Below are 23,448 nucleotides of genomic sequence, written 5' to 3' on the forward strand. Positions count from 1 at the left end.
TCCCTTTCTTCCCATCAGTCTCTCTGTCTAATTTTTTTATGTCGCTAGTTTGGTGATCTCCGACTTCTCTTCCTTTGGGTCGTGGCTCCGTCTTTCCCTCACTCATCTCTCTTTTAACCCTCTGTTTTCTCTGACTATGATCACTTCCTTTCTGCAACCTGTCGTCCTATCAACCCTTTTTCTGTCTGTCTCTCAGTTCATCCTCCTCTGGTGCCTTTCACTTTTTCTGTTTATCTCTTTCTATCATTTTCCGATCCCAGCCACCATCTGTGGTCTCGACCACAATCCCGGTATATATTCCTCAAATGACCCAGTGGCTTCCCGTTTGTCCGCAGAGGGATTTATTTTTCCACTCCCCTCTTTCCCACATCAGTGCTTCCACACACACATGGATAATGAGATAAAAGTTCGCATTCAGTAGCTGAGTGTTTACAGTTATTGATAAAGAGGCTTGTGGTGTACACAGTGATGGAGTCTGGTGTACTCACTGTACTTCCAGTCAAAAGCTTTTGACTGGAAGTGCAGTGAGTTCTTTGAAAATGGCAATAATTAAGGTTAGTTTTTCTGCTCAGCCAGCACAAAAAGCCTGGACTATATCAGCAGAGTCTTTGGCCAGCAGCAGTGACTCACTTCCAGGTGCTGAGACTCCTGGTTTTTAAAACTTACTTGTGTCTTTTTTACTCATTACTTTGGAATGAAAAGACAGACGTCAACAGTAAAAACAACACACGGCTTCTAGTTTAGTTTCAATCCGGATTGGCAGCCACAAACACACCAATCACCACCAAATTCTGAATCTTTTCCAAAGTTTTATCTGATTTCAAGCGGCACTTTGGTACTTTGGTTTAAAACTTTAACATAATACCAATCTGTTCTTATCTTGTAACTGTTTTGTTTGCTGTGCATGGTTACATCTTTTATTTCTTCTGTTAGCTAATTGACAGTATTGCATGGTCAGACCTACACCTTCACCACGTGATACCACTGTCAGAGAAAAGTCCAGCTCCACCCATATACACGTCAATCTGGAAGGAAAAAAAAAAATCTGGCTTTTTTGTATCGCCAAACACAATCTTCTCGGGCAACGCTAAAAACCCAGGATGCAACGAAGATGCCACATCACATGATCTAAATCTTTATCAAAACTAGCCATTTTCAAAATGTTGCTGCTTGTAGGTTAGGTAGTCAGCAAATAGTTTATTTCATTGAGATGACAGTGCTGTTGGAAGATAAAAGATGAGGCGTATGAGATGAAAAAGGAAAGATATTGCGAACTAGCAGCTGAAGTAGAGGGTGTGGTGGGGGTGGAGCACAAGGGTGCGTCCAGGAGAGGTAGGGAGCTTGGAATCTGTGGAGGGAGCAGGCAACAGGCCGTCAGGGAGATTGCAGAAGAAGCTGAATAGAGTAGTCTCTGGATTTGGTGGCTGTGTATAGCATGTATGATCTTGTGGTATTACGCAAAGATAACGTTGCCAAAGTATGTAGGCACAGGTCATACTAGCAGAGTTGTCTCTGGTTTAGGTGGAGAAGGAATGGTAGTTGTGTTCATGGGTATCAGGTATCAACGTGGAGCTTTGAGCAAAGATAAAATTGCCTAATTATGTAGGCACGAGTCATGCTATGGCAGGTAGGGCAGGGGTGGTGGGTGTGAGTATTGTGGAGAGGAGTTCTGGGACAACAGGAGTGCTGTTGAGCCTTCCCGAGGTGTCGTGGGCCTAACTTGACGAAATCCCTGTGAAGGGAGGAGCCCACTTGATAACCCTGAAGAGGTACTGCACACTCTCACCTTGTTGCCAAGGAGTGTCTTACTTTGGTGTATGAGCATACTACGCATAGTGTTAGCATAGTGATTTAGCGAGACGTTTGGTCGGGGAAGTCAGGTAGTAATATTGAGTCAATTGACCATTTAGGTGTTGTTCTGTGGACTTTAAAACTGTAAGCTTTTTTAATTGTTAATGCAGGTTTACAAATCCAGGCCAATTAAAAAAAAAGCTGACAGAATAAGTACAATATATTGTCTGCGCACACTCTGGAAGCATTTTACTATATTGTAGATGCTTAAGTAAAGTTTGCCAGAAAGTAACAACTGATAAGACAGGACTCACACTGACAGATGCTGCCACTGAGTGATTAGAAAAGCTGCACTGTGCCCACTAATTTCTTGCATTAAGCTCTTTACACACATCCACACACACTCAAACAGGTGATGCTGTGAGCTGCATACCAGGCGTGTTTCCACGCTGACAGCGGATTGGAGCGTTTGGCCTGTGAGTAACTCTGATTGGTTCTGCTCTCAATGAGCCAATAAAACACACATGCATGAATAAATGTGTGTGTGCATGTGTGTGTGTGTGTGTGTGTGGGGGGGGTAACATTTGTGAGTATCTTGGATATGTAGATAATACAATTGGTGAGTCCTTGGGGTGAACACTGGTTGGTTATGCAGTGTGATTCTATTGATAGTGATATGGCATCTGCTTGCATGTGTTTGGGGATGGTATGGCTTGGCGCTCCACACTGTCTTGAAAATGTGACTTCATACAACACCATGAGCTTTGAGATAATCAAATCATTCACAGAAGACCCCAATGTGAGCCAACACCTGACGCACAGACCACACACACAATGAACAAGGGTCACGGTTCATTGAAGAGTCATGAAGAGAATCTCTGTTCAGGTCACACACACGTCTTTCTCAGTGAATAGCCCAAGAAGCCAAAGGTCTGCAAAACTGTCTAAAGCCCGTTGGTTGTTTGTTGTTGTTGTTGTTGTTGTTGTTGTTTTAAAGAGTGCCTAAATTTAGATTCAAACTGAAGTTCAAGGTCACAGCTTTTAGTAGTGCTCTAAACTAGCTACAAAATAATCTGAATACAAGTCAGGAACAGTTGTACCTCAAATGTGGAAGTTCTAATCTGACCTTCTTTCTAATGCTGCTGTTTTACTAAGTTTGTTTTATGTTGCACTAAATTATGAGGCCCCAGCAAAGTGAGCAGCCCAGTCTCACGCCAAAATGTGTACTAACCATGGTGTTAGTTTCACAGTACTGCCAATGTTTGAGACGAGGTTGTCAATAGAGGAGGTGGTTTATCAGTTCATCCAGGAGAGCAGTGCTCAAGTCAATCAACAAGGATTTATTTTAAGTTATGTGAATAAGTAGACTTGCGTAACATACGTTATGTTATGTAGGTAAGTATCATTACCTCATCATGTAAGTAAGTAAGTATCATTTAAACACAAACCATGATCCTTTCCCAAACCTAACCACGCGGCTTTGGTGAATAATCGTAAAGCACCTCATGCAAATATCTGAGACACCAGCAGGTTTGTTGGACGATCACACGACAGACACAGATCAACAGAAAAGAACATGCCCCGAAAACCCGTACACATCTCACAATTTGTGAGCCGTTACTATCGTTCTGTATTTTGAGACAGTACTAATGTTTGGATGCTTAAAAAATAAATTCAGTACAGGCGACCAATCTATCAGACGGCTTCCTGACATTAAACGTATTTGCTAAACTAATGAGTTAATGCTCATCTTTGAAGTCTTCTATAGCAAAACTGGAACAAAGTGGTTTATAGCATTAATATTCACCAATATGTGGCCTGTGCAAGTGTGTACATTTATGATGGAAAACACACTTCATCTGCAATTTGACTAATATGACAATAATAATGACGTTTTTTTTTTTTTTGTGAACTTTTCTTTTAAAGGTTCCTTGTGTCATTTTGTTGTGAAAACAAGGTTTGTGTTCAGTGTCAATCATCAAAACACAATCTTATCTCCGAGCTCAACAAACATGTCACATGCTCTTCTTTCCTCTTAAAACATTTGTAAAACTGTTTTTTTTGTAAACATTTGTAAAACTGCAATGTTTACGTCTATGCGTATGTCTTCCTCTTCCCTGCCTTTGCTGGCATATTGTTGCTTTTTTTGGCACATTACTGACACCTGTAGAAGCTTGTGTACATGTGCACAACAACATACAAATAGGAACCCTTTATTTTTAAAACTTTGCTCTATAGCGCTACTACAGGTAAAAAAAAAAAAAAAAAAAAAAAAAAAAAAAATGGTGTACCAACACAGGAAAACTGTGTTTCAGCTCTGTATGGGGCCTTTCCTCAATTATCTTTAGTAATAAAAAAGCAGACGCCAGATTCTGGTTTTGTTTTCCCATCCATCATACATTTCAAGTACATTACAGTTTAATGGAGCCAATCTCGTGTCCCACTGAGTCTCTGCTTGTGTACGTATATCTGCCAGTGTTTATGCACATGTGCAAATGTGGGAAGAGGAAATCAGCCATCTCTGATTCACAGTGCCCTGAGAGAGACAAGTGAAGAGGACCGCAGGCAGCAGGGGAGCAATTAGCATCATCTGGTCAGAAGCTGGGAGAAATTGGAGAGGGAATTGTTGTGGGGTTTAATTTTTGGTCAAACAGTGCATGCTGAACTCATTTTAGCTGTTCCCTAAGAAGCAAATTATAAAAACGAAAAAATCTCACGGTAATGTTACAGAGTAAATAACTTGTGCCATTTTGTAGTTTTTCTTCAACTTGGGTATTCAAAAACAGGCCATGCGGGTTTTCTTTTTTTTTTTTTTTAAATAAAAATGCAGAAAAGTGTCCAAGTGATGTGAATAAACATTTGAATATCAAGTTGAAAAAGGCAAGCAATAGGAGGGAGGGACCTCGGGAGGAACATAGTATTCAATATCCTCCTTAGTGCTTCAAAATGACCTCACTCAGAGACAGCCGGGGATTCCAGACAGAGCCAAAACACATTACACCCTCTCCCAGTACTTTCCCAGAACCACTTTAGCTTCAGAAAATGAACAAATGTGATTTGTTTTTAACAATATTGTTCTCAATATTTATCTGATATTAAAGTTTGAAGATTATATATTCATTTTGCCAAGTCAGAAAATAATCATATCAAAATGTTTTCACTGTTTTTCCTGAATGCTACACATTTAATGTTGGACTGAAACTAAAAAACAGTTACCATCTTTATTCTTTCAGTCTATAAATGTTGAACTTTCCTTTGATTTTTTTCCCAGCACTTTCAGTATGTTGCAGAGTTGTTTTTGTTTACATAAAACAAACATAATTCTGAGATCAATTTCTAGACATAGTAAATCTTTTGTAAATTGTTGTACAAGTTTGTACTGTCACATCATCGACCCAAAGTCATGCTGGCCTGTTTTTAAAAAGCTCGTGAGATGATGTGTCTTGTTATGTTTCTGAGAAAGCCTCTGCTATTTTCAGATAAATTCTCTTATCAGCACTTTTGTTTGCATGTATTTAGGGGAGTATTTTCAGTTTAGCAGCAACTATTACTGGATGACTCAGACTTTTATCTGTTGTAGTTTATGGAACTGTGACAACAAAAAGGCAGAAGCAGCTGTAATGACAGGAAGACTTCCACATTTCATTCAACCATAATATGATTGAAAAAAAGACTGTGAAAGGGATATATGTGTCGTCAGTGCTGGTTATAGACTGTATCTCTGCACAATCAAAATGTGGTTCTACAGGTTTACAAGGTATTATACACCTGAGTATGTGCTTGAACGTTCCTTTCTTTAATTTGGTTGATGTAATAATTAGGGATGGGTATTTCAAGCAAAACTGTTATTCGAAATTCCCTCTGAACTATTTGATTTTTGTTCACCTGCATCTGAAACCCAACTTGACTTGCCTTCCTCTCAAGGTTAAAGAAGAAGGTAAACAAAAGCATCTCTAAGCAGCAGAAAATGTCTTTTCTTCACTTGCACACATCCTGAAGGTTGCTGAGCACTTTCTGCTGTCCACTGCTTTGTATTAAGTGTGGAGTAAAGACAACAAAGGCAACAGGATGAGATAACACAGCACATAGGAGACAAATCACATGGAATCCTTTGGTATGTTTTGTCTAGGACCAACACATTCTGCTTCCAGGCACGAAGAAGCACTTTTCCCATAATTCACGGTCCAACTCACTTCAACACACGACCACTACTGTGCTACAGTCACTTAATGTAAAAAAAAAACCCAACAACAACAACAACAAAAAAACCTTTGTTCATTACATACTGAAGAGGCCTGCAGACCTGCAAAGTAGGGCATATGTCTCTACTGAAAGCGCCGACAAAGCTGCCAGACTGCACACACTGCTCAACTTATGGATAAAACAGGCCTCATCAGAAGAAAGTCACTACAATGTATCAACAGGTACAAAAACAACTGGCGCACTCAGGAGTGCATTACTGCAGTAATAAATCATAACCCACACATCTGTTAATGTAACTGATAATCTTGATTTTTTTTTTTTTTTTTAAATCAGAGGCAGCTGTGTATGGGCTGAAAATATTTCACAATTCTTGACAAGACTACAGGACATGACTGGGCTCACAGAAACCCTTCATCAGAGCTGGAAATGATATGAGAAACTATAAATAATTTTTCCTGATTATCACTTCATGTTCTGCAGATTTCTGATAACATGAGGACAATAAGACAGCAAGCTGCTAATGATGTAGCCACGCGCAGAGATCACATCTAATATTTTAAAACATAACTGAAATGCAATGATTTTTATTAGAAAGATCCTGGCTGAGATGATGTACTGTCCTGTATACTGGATGAGGCTTACTGTTGTGCTAGGCAGACACTGTGCTTGGACTGAAAGCAACAGCCTCACAGATAGACCCATCAACAGACTCATTGTTCTGCTGCTGATGATGACTTCAGAAGCTGCACTCAGTGCTCCAAGGATGGATAAATACACAGATAGTGGATAGACAGACAGACAGATAAACAAGATATAAATGAGAGATTATTCTTACCCAACACAATCACCACGGTCTTTAGCAGAGACATCATGGTATCACGGTTGCGTCGCGGTCCGGAGCTGTGCCGCGACATCCTCATGGTCCTCTGCCGAACATACACAAAGATGTGGGCGTACAGTGTCACCATGACAACAAAAGTCACCAGGTTAAATACTGCCCAGAAGACCAGGTAGGAGTTGCTGTAAAGTGGCGCCATGTTGGAGCAAGATTTAATGCTACAGATGCAGTTCCAGCCTACGCTGGGGATGGCCCCCATGACTATGGACATGGTCCAGATGATCACAATCACCACCACCACACGCCGGTTGCTCATACGTGTGTGTAGCTGCATGCGAAACACAGTGATGTGGCGCTCTATGGCGATGGCGAGCAGGTTGGCCACGGACGCCGTCAGGCTGGTGTCAATCAAGCCTTGACGCAGCAGCCACGTGGAAACAGTCAGACGCCTGGTGTTTGGTCCTGTGTTGAACATCAAGTAGAAGTAGGCCAACCCGGCGAAGAAGTCAGCAGCTGCCAGGTTGGCCATCAGGTAGTAGATGGGGAAGTGGAATCTCCTGTTGACGTAGATGGCGATCATCACCAGGAGGTTGGCGAGCATGATGAATATGCACACGGTGATGCCTAGGCCCATCACCAGCCTGCTGACGGTGTTCCAGTCAGTAGCAAGGTACTTGCCACTGCGATTGTAGAAGAAGGCGATGGTCTCATTGTAGTAGCACTGTTCCTCATCCATGGTGGTAGTGGTGCTTACTGAAAGGAGAAAAGATAAAACTCTTTCAGAAGCTTCTTAACATTCTGGATTCTGAAATGTTGTTATTCACCTCAAAACAATTCAAAACAGATTAAAAAAATAACAAATACTTGGCTATCTACATGGCAAATGAACTGTCCTGTATAAAACACACTTGTGATATTATACAAACTACATTAAAATGAGCAATGAAAAAAAGCCTTTCGCCAAAACTCCAGATGGGTAACTCATCCAAAGCAGTTGGCAAATTCATTCCTTCTTATCAGTGTTCTCGTGGTCTTTCTGGAAATAATGACATGATTTGTTAGATATTAGGTCTCAGAGAGAGGCATGTTTGGGGGGGGGTGCATGGTTTGATTGACATGCCTCAGGTGCAGTCAGGTTTCTGGTATAGGTGGGCGGGGCGTAGTGTCCTCAGGTTCTCCCCTCACTCTTCCCCAGCTTGTCCAAAAATGGTCACTTATGGCTTCAAAAAAACAAGGTGGCGACGGACAAAATGCTAAACTCGAGGCTTCAAAATACCAGTTTACAAACCAATGGATGACATCACAGTGGTTTGCTGCTTGAGTCACACTTGAGCTTGTCTTGGAACTTTATTGATATCAGAAAGATAATCTACAGTGCGAGTAAAATCATGTTTCTGTGTAAGAATGTAAGCGTCTGGACCTACATATTAATCATTCTAAAATTACCTGCAAAACAATTTTGTAAATTGAAGCAACACAACTATTGCAATGATGCCACTTCTCAGAGATCGTCGATAGAAATCACTACTATCATCAAACACTTTACTTTAACTACCATTTCTTGTTAAAATAGCATTTTCTATTATCCATATACAGGGATTGACCCAAACAAAATCAGTCTTTACTGAATAGAATGGCCTTTATGTTTTTCTGAGCCCTTTTTATCCTTTGGTCAAGAATGAGTTAATCTGTTTTTCAGGAAAATGCTTATATTCCTCTTTCATAACTTTCAATACAAAGCAGCGCTTTAGGAAACATGTGTATTTAAGCCGGTTCCTGAAACATGGAAAAACTCAAATCCCCCTTGGATTTACACTCAACTTGATCTGTAGTCATTTGTGTGCATGTGTGTTTCTCATATGGGAAGCAGCCATCATTTAGACCGGAACAGCAGCTTTATAAGAGCAAAAGGTCTAAAAAGGATTGTTCAAAACAGAACTTGTGCTGTCTACAAGTCAGAGTTTGCAGCAAAACTAAACAAGGGTTGCGTGTGTTTTTGTGCCTCCATGTTTGCCAACTATGTGTGAGCAGCTGTGTATGTGTGTGTGTGTGTGTGTTGTGTTGTGTTGTGTTGTGTTGTGTTGTGTTGTGTGAATGAACCGCATGTGATATGAAACTAAAAACATGTTGTTTTTTTTCCATCTGGTCAAGGTTTACAAGTGTTTATGATAAAAAAAAAAAATGCATCTGAGGAAACTAAGGACAGCAGCAACACATCAACATCAGCTCAAACACACACACACACACACACACACACACAGTCACATGCGCACACACACACAAAACAATGCTCACAGGAACATGTGTTTGTATGTGTGTGTTTGTGTGTGTGTAATAAGCTCCAGTCCCACACAGATGCTGGCAAGTCTCTCTCATACACCATAGACCGGAAACAGGACCTCAGGGCTAAAGTGTAGAGAGAGAGAGAATGTGAGTGTGTGTGTGTGTGTGTGTGTGTGTGTGTGTGTGTGTGTGTGTGTGTGTGTGTGTGTGTGTGTGTGTGTGTGTGTGTGTGTGTGTGTGTGTGTGTGGTGCGCGTCTGCGTGTGTGTGTGGTGCGCGTCTACGTGCAATAGAGACAAAGATAAAGGGGGAAGGAACTAGTGAAACAAGCGGGGACGAGCAATGAAAGTATTTAAAACTTTGGGTCGAAGGCCAATGTTCTCTCTGTTCTTCTCTCTTTTCTCCTCTTCTTCTGATTTACCTTCATCCACATTCTTTAAACCTTTCTGTAGTGACACAGCGAAAATCCCCACTCTGCCAAAAACTAAACTGCAAACATGAAGAAGTTTCTATTCTATTTTCCCTCCTGGACTAATTTCCAATGTTGGAAAAACTATCACAACCTTCACCTCTCAACAATTTGCATGAAAAATAAGGGATACTCCAGGGGAATGAGGTGGTATTGAAAGTTATGAAAGCTGAAGTTTGCCAAAAATATTTTTCAAGTGCTGCAGCTCAACGGAAAATGTAATATAGTGTTTTGATAGTTGTGATATACAAGACATGTGACATATTGTAGAGATATACTTTTTCAGGTAGCTATAACCACAATTTAGTTCTTAACTGATTTTTTGTTTTTTGTAGTGCTCCATGGTCATCTGAGCAGAAAGCAATGCTGCCCACCAAACTATACAGTACACTGGCCTTAGGAGATTGGCAGTGTGCTACATACTTTCATGCCTGATCAAAAACGGTGTGAATTCGGCATGGCAACGCACCAGTGGCTGTATAACGGAAGCCCTTATCAATTAAATAAACACTTTTCTGGACTCTGTTTATATCTCCAATTTCCTGAGACCAGCCTTATTTGCTTGGAGAGGCAGTAAAATGTTTTTTCATCCATTGATAAAGCAATCATATATTTTGTTAGTCGTATTGAATTATTGCTAATGCTGGACCGTTCCAGCACCCGATGACTGTCTGTTATCAGACTATTAAATAGACAGGTATTATCACATATCTCTCCCAAATATATATATAGTACTAAGGGACAAATTAATTTACTAGCAGGTAGACGGTTACAGTAAGTGTGACCTCCAGAGGCTGTTGTAAATATGACAGGAGTAAAGGAAGACGTCCTTGACAAGTCTGCATATGGAACAGGTTGAGGGTGGTTGGATGGCTCAAACACAGACTGTCACTCAAGAGACTGCTGTTTGTTTCCCATTCATGTCCCACAAAACAACAAAAGCCAACGTTACCTTATTTTAAGTAATGTACACAAGCTAACAAATGTAAAATTGTTACGTTGTAGCTTAAGTGCTTTTGGTGCCAAAGACAAACCAAACTGTGACCACATCACAACATTAACCTTTTCTTAATGTAACTGAGAATGAATGTCCGGTGCACCTGTCGCCAGTTACTCTCCGACGATTGTATATGTCGTTGATAATGCCTTCCTCAACCAACCAGTAGGTTTAGGCCTCTACTAGTCCATACATTTGGGACAGATGTGTGATGATAACTGCCTGTTTAATAGTCTGACAACAGTCAAACCAGGTGGCTCCAGATAAGCTGGAGGTATGTTTAATTCCTGTATGTTTGTATTTTGTATATTAATAACCAATTTTTCGAAAATGTTTAAGACCAGGAGAAACAGTGTGTCATTTAAACAAAAGGGCCATGGTTATTGTAATATATCTTTAAACAACGATCAAGTGCCCATATGTGCATTGAAAAAGTTGATGTTTGCTGTTAATACACAGGTCATTCAAAGATTCCTTTCTAATGCACTTTCAGTAGGAGTTGGAAACAAAATCCATTATTGTCCTGGACAAAAAATGCATTCCAAAGTTTATCTGAAAAGATAAAAGGGGAATTCAGTACCAGAAATACAAACTTTAGACATTTGTCAAACTCTGACTCCGGAAGACTTACAGTATTTTAACTTCAGATAAAACTTGGAATATATTTTTGCATGGACAAAAGGAGGGTGAATCTTTTCTTTGCCAATATGAGCAAGCAAAACAATTTAAACCAGCTAAAAATGTTTTAAAATACACATGAACATGTGAGTGCTGTTTTAACCCAATAAACTCTATTTTCGGGATAATTTCAGTACCTTCACTTTTAAACTTATATCTTGGTCATTACTGGGGATTAACCATTCATGCTATATCTTGTTTTTTGTTTGTTTTTTCAGAATATTATAGGCTATCCAAATATTTCATTATTTGATTTGATAAGACTTAGAGATGTTTTATATTAGCTTGCATAAAGTGTATCATGACAAGATATGAAAATGGTTCTGGGTACAAACTGCTATATTGAGGATGATGCACAGGAAACCTCAATTTCCTGTTTTTTTTTTTAAAATAGGTGTGTTCTTTTATCCTCTTCCGCTTTGGTATCTGGGTTTAGAAAAGACTTTATCAAACCTGCATGTCATTTTGAGGTTTTTAAGTGTTGATTATATCGAGATTAAGTAATGACTCAGCCATTAGGAGTAGCGCAAGGAGCAGCTGAAAGACAGCAGCATCACTAATGCAGGATAAATACATAGCGACACAGCCTCTATGACAACCACCACGGCAAATGATAGCCCATCTATTGCGCTTGTCATCTGCGGTTTCTGGCCATTAAACGTCTGGAGGGAGCAGTCAGCGGGGCATTAGATGCCTGAGGCAAGTCGTCAGTAGTAGAAAGTGGAGGAAGTGTCAATGGCCTCTCAGTGCACATTCCCAACACTTTCATCAGAGCCTTGGAGCCGCGGAGGGAGATCCTGTCATTGTGTGAGTGTATGTGTGCAGCAGCCAGTGGCTGGGTCTTATAAAAGAGGAAGATTGAGCAAGAAAGAGGGGAATTTAGCTTTCTGTGTTCCTGCACCAGGGTATCACACACACACACACACACACACACACACACACACACACACACACACACACACACACACACACACAATAAAAGAGAAAGTTTGAATGACATATTTTTTGATGTGTGTGTGTGTGTGTGTGTGTGTGTGTGTGTGTGTGTGTGTGTGTGTGTGTGTGTGTGTGTGTACAATGCGTTGAACACCGGGTGTTAAAGATAGAGAACAAAATGCTCACTGTGCGTGTCAACACACTCTCTTCATGCTTGTTAGCAACGTGTGATAAAGTCTGGCTGTGTGGCAAGAGAGTGAAAGTGTGTTTTGTGTGCGTGTGTAAGTGTCTAACAGAATATGAAAGGACCACCCTGGAATCCACACAAGTGAGGTCATCACTCAAGCATCAGCAGCAAGACTGCATCTGTGTATTCATAACATACGCCTAACTGACACACAGACTGATCATCTCACTCTCTCTCTGACTGTTCACTGTTACATTCAGACACACTTCATTAATTTACAAAGGAATAGACAACAAATAAATAAATACTATTAATACTAATAACTATTAAATCAACATAAACTGACACACCCTCGTAGCTTGAGATATTTTATCTACGAGTAGTCGAAAGCTGCTAAAACTCCACCACAACACCAGCAGTCAAAGCCCCACTTTACTGCCCGACACTGTGAAGTTCATCACACCCGACAATGCGTCCAGAAAACAATAGACCTCGAAGATGGGGTGAAGAAAAGACCACCGAGTCAATGATGTTCAAATGTTTATGGGAGTTTTATGGAATTCTTCTGAATGTACTATGTGGCATTTTGAAATGTGTGGAAATTTGACATCTTGGTAGAGTTCCCAAAATTGAATGGTTTCATGCCATCCTGTAAAAAAAATTGTATGGCATTGTGGTCTAGTGTTTGGATATCTTGCTTAAAGCCCAGCAAATTTTGAACTTGATCCAAGTGGCAACCTGTCCCAACTGCACCAATTGGTTTGTGAACGTTCATTATAAAGTCTGGCATTTCAGCCATCGTCATCTTGTTTTTTTGGAGCCGGAATGACAAAATTTGGTCGAGCTGGGGAGGAGTGAGGGGTGGATCTGACTGCAAACACTATAGGCACTATTCCTCCTCACCCCACCACCTATTCTGGCAACCTGACTGCATACCAGGCATGTCAATCAAACCAAACATGCCTCCAAACATACAGTACATCTCTTTGCAACCTATCAGTTATACAATTATGAAGCACCAGAACACTAATCAGAAGGCGTGAATTTAGCTAAAAACACCATAATGACTAGTGGAATTTTTTTTTTATTAACATTGTATTTCATGAGAAAAGATTACGCTTTTTGAATGGTGGTTTATTGAAGCTAAACCCTTTTTGGAGCCAGCCCCTAGTGGCTCTCAGTAATATTGCATAATAAGGCACTTCCGCATTGGTTTCACTTTTCAGACCGGGAGATATTTTTATATACAGTTTATGCTTGGGCCTTTGGATTTGGACAAGAACCTCCAAAGACGCTGTCCTGCCAAGAAAAATGTCAGTATCAGTTGTGTCAGCAAGTTCCCCAAAACGATATGTTTATCTAGCGGCAGTAGTAATTATGGCAGTAGAAGAGGAGGAAACAGGCATTATTATAGTGGGTGAGGGTGGATGGATGGATCAAAAAAATCATCTGACTCTCCACTAAAAGGGGCGGGACCCAGGTTTGCTTGGCATTTACTACCACCAGTCAATGTGGTTAATGACAATAGTCTTATGACCGTAATCATATTATTATTACTGTAACCCTGATGATGAATGTCCCAGAATTTTAATGAAGAAAACATTTAATCCCAAAACAATGTTTTCCTAACTTGAATGTATTTCAGCCAAAACCACAATCCTTCTTTAAACCCTACTGAGTCATATTTGTGCTAAGACCTAATCAAACCTGAGCTGCAGCATTGTCACATCATAAAACACACCTGTAATAGTTTTGGAAGGAACCGACAATGTTGCCCTGCCCAGTCAGGGCATCAAATTACAAAATGCTTCAATATGTTATTCAAGAGGCAAAACATATAAAATATTTGTTAAATTTGGGGAACCTGTTGCAACCTCCACATCCCCAGTACCCATCCAATTTTTAACACTTGATCAAGCAACTATGATTTGGATCCTGCCTCAATCACTACGCATCAATGTAAGATCAGCAGAGAATAATACCCTAGTACTCCAACCATCATAACAAGAGGGGATGTTTTGCATAGAGTATGTTGACTAGATAATTTTCTTCTTATATTTTTGACAAAAAAAATTAAAAAAAATGTTACTTGTTGCAAAAATATATTTTAAGAGTGAAAGTACACTACATCTGAATGTCCTGTTGTCTTTCTTTTGGTCTGACACATATGACGATAAACTGAATAAGTTCAGTCAGTGCATTAGCCAACACAAATTGGCCAAACTTCATACGGTAACTAACCTCAAGTCTGCTCCTGGTCTCCCAACAATCTATCATCCAGTCCTCCACTTGCCATTGTTAATACAGTCCTGAGAGGAATTAAGCTTTAAAGGGAACACCGTTGAATGACATGTTATTCTAACACAGAATGAGTTTAGTCTGCATTAAAGAACATCTATTCATGTGTCTGACAAGCATTTGGACACTCCCCGATCTGGGATTCTATACTGAGCCTCATCCCGCAGGGAACTTGTGGAAAAGAGGGATAATTGACAACATCCTACATAATTTTCCAGGTATTTTTTTTTTTTTACTCTTTTTGAACTGATAAGACACTGACCTATAACCATGATCTATAAGTATTAAAGCCTGTAAATTAATTACTCTCGTCCACAAATTCATTGTCTGCTAAATGAGCTCAGAACTGTCAAACTGATATAAGGCAGCACAGGGAGTTCTCATGAAGGATATCTCTTTTTATAGTGAGAAGAATACATCTTCTGGCTTTGGAATTTAGAAAAATATGACCATATGAAGCTCGTTAAGATTTGAGTTCACACAAACATAGTTTATTATCCAAAACAATGGCCCCCGACAATTCATAATAATAAAAAAAAAATGTCGAGCTTTGAAGCAATTAGTTAATTTAACAAAAAGTTCTAAAGCCTGTAAGATCGATATCTGGTGTGTCGAGTTTGATGTGAATGACAAAGGAAGTCAGAGTAGTAGAAAACCTCTCCACTGAATGATTGCAAACTATGTGACAGCTAGCCTTTAGAGTGAGACTTGTCCTACCAATGTTTATGTTCCTCCTTCCTCAGAGTAGTTCATTAACAATGATCTTCTTTTGTAATTGCTCAGGTAAACAATGTCTGAAATATTGTGTATCCATACATTTAAAAGCCAGTACGATTTTGAATGATCGATTCAGGACTAGGCCTCCCTCAGTCTGAGTCTAGGTTTGTTCCTCTCGTTCCTCCCACTCTATCTAATGCTTCTCCACCTCTAAAACTAACAAGTTCTCCATCCTAAACAACAAATATAAAGGTTGTTTGTTCCAACCCTCAAATACAACTGACAGAAGTGTTTCCTAAATTATCACCCCTGGTTATGGTTAGGCTCAAAAACCGCTTAGTTGAAGGTCCGGGAAAGATAATGGTTTGGGTTAAAATGGTGACTTGAACCATGTTGGGCATTATAGTTACGAATTCCTTCAAGTTATGCAACCCTCATTGTCATAGTAACAGTAAACAGGTTTTAAAAAAAATCTGTCCTGACTCATGGTAGGAAATGATAAGTGAACAGTGGTCTCCTGCATCTAAATCTGATTGGGCCTCAAAAATGTCAATTTTTTTAGGCCTGTTTCTCTGTTTGATTCCATACGCTTCCATTATCGGCGGGCAGGGCATAGTGTCCTTGAGTTCCCAATCAGATGGAATCAGTTCCCTGCACGCTCATCCCCAGCTCGTCATGGTCACTTCTGTCTCCAAAATAGCAAGATAGTGACGACCAAAATCTGAACTCTAGCTTTTATAATGGCAGTTTAGAAACCAATGGGTGACGTCACTGTTGGTTGCCGGTTGGTACCTATGAGCCAAGTAATATTGCAGCAAAGGTGTAGAGTTCAATTTTGAATGCGAGTTTGGTCCCTAACTTTCCACTTGGCACTGCAGTGGCAATGTGGATATCAAAAGTATGACAAGTGAAACTAAGTTCTTATAACTTTCCATGCTTCTTTTACCTCTCCCCACCTCAATTTCTGTCCACTCAACAACCAAACTCTTTTCCTTTGTACTCTTGTCTTTTCAACTCTCCTCCTTTCCCTTTAAACTCTCTCTTCTCTCGCTTGCACTCATCTTCTATCGTCTCTTTTTCTCTGCTTTCCTCTCCTGTCTCCTCCGCCTGCGCCTCCCCCTCCACTCTTTACTCTTCACACAATGTGCCCATTGTTTTCCACACTCCCACCCCAGAAAGCAGAGAAACAGGATTTCTGCAACCCAACATACACAAAAACACTCACACACATAGACTTTCATTCTCCAACTTATTTTTTTTAACATCATGGCCGAGTGTGCACAAACCACACACAAACACCGTTACACTAGCACATACTCTCAAACAGTTGCTGCGTACAGACAGAGCTCAGGACAAGGGTTGGATTGAGGGTTGGTGTTACATTACATTGCATTTCGCTGACGCTTTTATCCAAAGCGACTTACAATAAGTGCATTTCAACCATGAGGGTACAAAACCCAGAACAACAAGAATCAAGAAAATACAATTTCTTCAAGAAAGCCAAAATACAAAGTTCTATCAGTAAGTGTCATTTTAAGTGCTACTAAAGTTCTACTGTTCAAGGTAAAGTCGGAAGAGGTGTGTTTTTAGTTTGCGGCGGAAGATGTACAGAGTTTCCGCTGTCCTGGTGTTGAGTCATGTGTGACTGCAGCTGTGACTGGCTGATTCACGGCTCGTCAGAGGATGATACCCTTCCAACCACTTAAGTACTTACATCTTAGCACACAAAAACCCAAACTGTGACAAAATTTGAAAGCTAAAAGTTGAATAGAATAGAAAGCGATTAGTCTATGAAACTCCACAATAATTGGATGGAACAGAATAAAATGGAGCTTTTAGGGAAATTTGTCATGAATATTGTTGTAGAAAAGTCAAATACATAATCGCCATCAAGTAACCAGAACATGACGGTGACTATAACAAAATTGTGGACTTCAAATGATGGGAAATCACACTGCAGGTTAATCCAATAAGCAGCGTTTCATCACACCACCAGCAGAAGCACTTTTGGAGCATTTTCACGTGAATGCATTCTAAAAAAATAAAGTTTCCTTCCCCAGGGAGAAGGAGTTCATTTGTTGCTGCTAAATTACATAGAGCAGGGCAGAGCGGGTTTCACAGTGGCTTCTGGTTTGTCCAAACCTACTGAAAGCAATGTGTTATTTCCAAATAACAGACAGAACCATAAATAACATATAAAAGCCATTTTAATTTGGCTATAAATTCTTCTAGGGATCATAGCTTGGTGACAAGCCATATCCAACTCATGGGTTATTATCTGTGGAGCAGCGCATAACACACCCTTTCATTTTGCATGTGTCCATCTATTAAGCTTCTTTGCTGCAAGGTCTTTCTGCTATGATCTGTTCCACATGTTTAGGTAAAGCAGGTTTTAAATGGTGGGAACAAGGAAAAACATAACCATGAAATTAATCCTTAAAAACCCTTAGAAATGTAGTTCCACTGAACGTTGTGGCATTTGTGCAGTTTTTGACAGCTAGAGACATTGATTTCATTAGTGCCTGCCAATCTTAATTATATCTTGGGAATTATTAGAACTTGGGTCCATTTCTAAACGTATGATCAGTAGAATCATGTTATAGGCATGTTTCCAGTGATAGGGGTATTGGTGAGGAGAGATCGTTGTGGCTAGCCACTTCTTCTTCTTTTTCTTCTTCTTCTTCTTTTTCTTCTTCTTCTTCTTCTTCTTCCAGGGTCATTTCATGGTAACAAGCAGCCCACTTTATAAATGCATTAGTCTACTTTCATCTCAGTATCAGTCCACTACATGATACCATGTCGGTGTCATGTTTTGCCTCGTCTAGGCATGAAAAGTAAGGTGCCTTAGGTTTAACCATCAAAAACCATATGCCTAGGTTCAAGAAAAAAGTACTTGGTTGGGGTTTGGGAAAGAATTCTTTAAAAGAGATCCATATTCTCACAAACTTGAACCATGGTCTACGGGTTAAAAGTCCTGGGTTTGACTCATTTATCCACCTCTGATCTGCCTCCGTGCATGGACTTCACTGCTTTTGTACGTCAAGTGATCGTTGTCACGACATCTTTTGTCGACCCTGCTCATACATGCGCCCTTGCTCATTCAGGTGTAAAACATACCTAGGCAAAATGTCACACTAAAATACTATCCTCTAGTGGACATGCTTTGGTGTACTACAATGCATATTAACATACGTCCATGCATACAATATGCTTGAAGTAATATTAAAGGAGAAACCTAAAACTAAGGAATTGAGAAATGTAACATGTGAAGCACCTGCTTGAAATGTGGATGTTGGATAGGAGTTTTTTTTTACAAAGACAGGAGAAATTGGGTGAATTTTATGTCCTTCTGACACAAAGCTACAATATGTAGCAGTTACTTTAATGCAGTTTAAGTTATACAATAACTGTTTACAAGAAGTGGTTTGATGATGATAACCAAACTTCTTTAAACTGTTTAAGAATGACTGGGTCCAGATAAACAGCCTCTACCATGTGTGTCAAGACTATGTGCAGTTTATTGTTGGGTGTGGTCAGCCATCCTCTAACGAAATCACATTATTAGAGACAGATTTCACAGATTACATCATCGGAGCTCAGATGCACTGTGGGATTGCGTCAGTGTTGTCTTCAGAAATTTCAGGGTTTGACTCAAAATCGTTAAAATTCATCACTTCTCAGCTCTGGCCTGTCACTTTTCAAGATTACTAATGCTGTACAGTTTAAAAAATAAATAAATAAAAAAAAAAAAAAAAAAATGCTCGCTTTTGCCATATTCTGCCCTGAAAGTGTATTTGAAAGCTTTATACCTCCACCAGGGAGGTTATGTATTCGATGTGGTTAGTTTGTCAACAGGATTATAGAAAATATACAGGCCAGATTCCCATGAGAATTGGTGGAAGGGTGTAATATGGGCAAAGATATAATCCATTCAATTTTTAGGCAGATCCAAATTACAAAGTGGGATCCATGAACTGTTTTATTTTTACTTCTATTAACTTTTAATTGATACTAGGTATTTGGCCTAGCCTGGCTGGACTGACTATCACTCACAGTTTCAGTTACCTGGTAACTCGGCTCTATTATTAGCATTTGCACAGCTAGTCTGAAAGGCGCACCAAGCAGCGACCAGTGTCGGTGTTTAACCGCGTTTGTCCCTCCTTCACTGTGACAGTGATGAGCGCAACTCTCGGTGAACTCGATGACTGGAAATAAAACGGGAAACATTCTGTGCAGAATAAACACTCTGCAACTCGTTAAGCTGCTGGCATCCATTAAAAACAACCTTAAAAATACGCTGGGCTCAGAAAAAAAACGCTTTGGTGGACACTGTATGTAGTTGCAGCTGTAGCAGTGTTGGCTGGTTTCGGCGCAAGCTGATTGATTAAAATTAACCCAAGATCTATGCCCAGTAGGATGGAACGTCTGCAAACAATTCTCTATGGAGGGTGTCCAGACCCATATATTAACGCAGTGAAATTGGGTTGGGTGCTCACCAGACTGTTTGGCCTACTCAATGCCAAAAATCCTAAAATCCAGCAGACTAAAATCTTGCTTTAACAGTTTTGGGTACCCAATGTACCATGACCTTGTGTCCTGTTCTTTCTATAGTTCCCATTGTTCCACAATTTTAGAACAATGCAGAGGGACAATATTTTTATACTCCCAGAGAAGAAAACCTGGGAGTTTTTATAGCTAGGCAGTGGAATGCTCTTGAGGCACCTGACCTCTGTCCAACTGAGCCGGGTTCACTTTCTAGAGGCCAGACTGAGTGCAGGAAGAAAGTCAAGTTTTATGTATTTTGCACTTTAAAAGTACACACCAGGTGGTTTACAAAAAAAAGAAGAAAAGAGCAAAAAGGAATAACAGTGATTTTAAGACTATGAAAAGCATTCCAATTCGATTGTTAAGCATTAACAAAATAAAAAGAATGTAAAATGGATTCAGCTTATTGTGCATATGATTAGTCTGCACTCAATAACCCCTATTAACAAATAAAAAATCTGTTTGCAAATTTCACAAAAATCAAAACTGAAATCTCATTCACTTTCAGTACTTTCTAGAAACACCTTTGGCAGCCTCAAATCTCAGCAAAGTCTCTATAAGCTATAGAAACTGCCTAATTTAGGCAGTTTCTCCCATTCACAGTGAATGGGCTGTAAACTGCCCCCTCAGCTCTCTCCACAAATGTTCTTCAGTAGGTCAAAGTAGAGGCTTTGGCAGGGGCATGCCTGAAACCATTCAAGCTTTGTCTTAGCACTATGCATCAGGTGGTTCATGCTGAAAGGTGAACCTCAGGGAGAGCACTATTTGGCTCCATTTATTCTCACCAGACTGGAAAAAGGTATTGAATGCAAATATAAATGAGAAATGATATACATTGACATGCAAAAACATCTTTCCACCTTGTCATAAGGATTTATTTTATACTGTAGGTGATTGGCAGGAAGTAAATACATTTGAAAAGTGTGAATATGTCCATTATTTAGGAACTCATCAGTAATCAGAGAATCCAGTGCCCAGCATCAGATCGTATTACAGATGAACTCTGGCAAGGGTCACTTACACCTGCTGAGACTAAAGTTGACAACAGCAATATTATCTCAGTCAGGGTCACACTTCAAATCCAAAGTGTTGAAATGCACAGCCAAACAATACCAATGTTAATATGATACTTTTTTTTTTTTACAGGATTGAATACTAATTTCCTCATTCTTGCAGGTTTTGGTTCCTCTTTCTATTTTTCCCCTTGACTGACCTGAGACACAATTTTAACCCACATCTTCCTCACACACACAGACAGATAATTAAGACATAAAGAATGAGTTGCAGAAAGGCATGCTAGTGGCAGGACGGCATGTTAGCGGCAGGACAGGAGGGAAATGAGGAGTGAGTGCAGGATTCATGTCTCAAACCCCTGCAGTTAAGGGACACTGGATGGTTTTGTCTCCAGCTGACGCGGTCCAGTGCCTTCCAGCACGAGTCTCTGATATTGCATAATTGCAACTTGTGCTCGCAACACTGGAAGCATCACGGCTGGTCAGACTGCATGTGATTCATTGATGCCTGGCTCGTGGCATGTGTGACCACCACCTAACTAAAACTTTTGGTCAGTCTGACCGATATTCTGTTACATCTCTGGGGATGCCAATGCATGCTATTATGACACTGTTGTGTCACCGATGTTTCTTTAGATTTTTCAGTACTCAGCTATAGCTAAAAAGCTAGCTGGCTGCCAGCTGTTCTTCTAGCTTATCGACGACTCTCCCACACATTCCCAAAACGTTAATGAATGCATGCAGCCTAAAAAGGGCTGGAAACAATACAGCACTAGATATACACTACTAAGGCCTCCGAGTATGCCATATTCAATCAGAATTTGTCTTTGAATATAAAATAACCACAATGAAAAAATGAATTACACTAAAATAAAAATGTCTACTACCCTAAAGTAAATTCTTTGTGTGTCACTAGTTGAGTGTCAGTAGAGCTATAGTCACTGCCTTGCGGTTGTATGGCTCCACCAACCAGTCAAGTTGCAGTTTACTTTCATGTCTGTCCATACTCATAACATATGTGTGGAAGACTTTGAGGAGATTTTGCCAACAAAGCTGATTCTAATAGAACACAAAGTTGTAGACAATGTTTCAAAAGTGGATGTTAAGAAGCTTCAAATTCTAAAATGCAGATACTGACAGTACTCAACCTGACAGCACAGAAGATATAAACAATCATGACCATTCAGTCCAAGCCCATGTTTGTGCCAAATATCAAGAAATTCCCTGAAGGTATTCTTGAGATATTGCATTCGCGAGAATGGGACAGACAGATGAGTTATAGCAGGATCATTACTACAATTGTATTTCCTTATGCATCAGTAGAGCTTACAGATATTTAATTAAATCAAATGTTGTTCTTTTTTTCAATAAACATACAACAGTCTCCCAGTAATTAATTAAGAGAAAAAACTGAAAGGACTTTATAGACATCCTTGTTGTTGTTGCCATGGAGACTTGCGCGGATACTGAAGTCGATTATTTAAGTGCACAAAGACTGAGGTGAATATAGCATGATCAACATTATCATGATCAGCAGCTGAAGAGGAAATATTGGTCTGACCACAGACTCGCACAGAAGCTGCGATAAAAGTGGAATATTTGTTTTTTTTCTCTGTGCTAAAAAAAATCCCCACAGAAAGGGGAAATATAGAAATTAGTGTAAAAAGAAGTTTTACATAATATTGTACAATTATTTGAAACTATTTGCTGTGTATTGTATATTTTTACAGCTGCTTGAACTTGACCTGTTCAAACAGCTGTAAAAATCAAGGTCAAGTTCTTGCCTAAATCATTTCCCCGTCCACATGGCCTTGAAATAAATGTAATGTCTGCAGCTGTAGCTCACAAAATGTTACTCTGTTACCTGCATGAATGTGGAAGCAATCTGGACCTTTGGTGTAAGAATGGGAGGAATGCAGGTCCTTAGACGAGGGGGAGGAGAGATCATGCTTTCAGTAATCACAACACAGATGTTTCAAGGACCCCTTCTTTTGACGGATGTCAGAGCACATCTAGGGAAACATAAAACAGTCATCTTCAGGGGAGACACGGAGTCTTTGCAGTGGGGAGTGTTGTTTAGTTTGACCAGAAAGGTCACAAGTCTGAAGCACCAACTTCACCCTTCAAATGCTGCTTCGCTCTTCAGCATCTCACAGATAACTTGTGTTGTTTTAATCCCGTCAAACCCACCAAGTTGAAGGACTAACAGTTTGTGCTGCTTTCCTGGTTACTGTGGAAACCAGGAAGCTCCTGAGAACTACCCTCTCCCCATATTTGAAGTGTTGGCGCATCATATCCATGGCGACATTATTTTTTTAGTGAAATGTCACGTGGCTAAATCTTATAATAGGAGGCAGTTTTGAAAAGCAGTAAAATAATAATCTGTTTTTGGGGGAGAAATTTTAGGCGGCACGGTGGTGCGGTGATTTGCATTGTCACCTCACAGTAAAAACGTTCCGGGTTCGAATCCGGGCCTGGGCCTTTCTGTGGGGAG

The 23,448-nt window shown here is 40.0% G+C and overlaps 1 protein-coding gene across 2 annotated transcripts in view; it reads right to left on the minus strand.

Moving 5' to 3' along the window:
* lpar1 (lysophosphatidic acid receptor 1) overlaps positions 1-23,448 on the minus strand; it is a 37,848-nt gene that overhangs the window by 11,321 nt on the left and 3,079 nt on the right. Inside the window, exons 2-3 of one of the 2 annotated variants that reach the window (XM_069704844.1) lie at positions 22,819-22,966; positions 6,830-7,585 (exon numbers count right to left, since the gene is read on the minus strand). In XM_069704844.1, the coding sequence (XP_069560945.1) occupies positions 6,830-7,568 (739 nt within the window). In that variant the 5' untranslated portion in view covers positions 7,569-7,585; positions 22,819-22,966. The remainder of the gene's footprint in view (positions 1-6,829; positions 7,586-22,818; positions 22,967-23,448) is intronic. The other variant, XM_069704836.1, reaches the window with a different exon arrangement.

This window comes from Brachyistius frenatus, unplaced genomic scaffold (assembly GCF_029030835.1).
Source record: "Brachyistius frenatus isolate BFR_SWC_R1_liver_20210118 unplaced genomic scaffold, ASM2903083v1 Contig_3, whole genome shotgun sequence".
Classification (NCBI taxonomy): domain Eukaryota; kingdom Metazoa; phylum Chordata; class Actinopteri; family Embiotocidae; genus Brachyistius; species Brachyistius frenatus.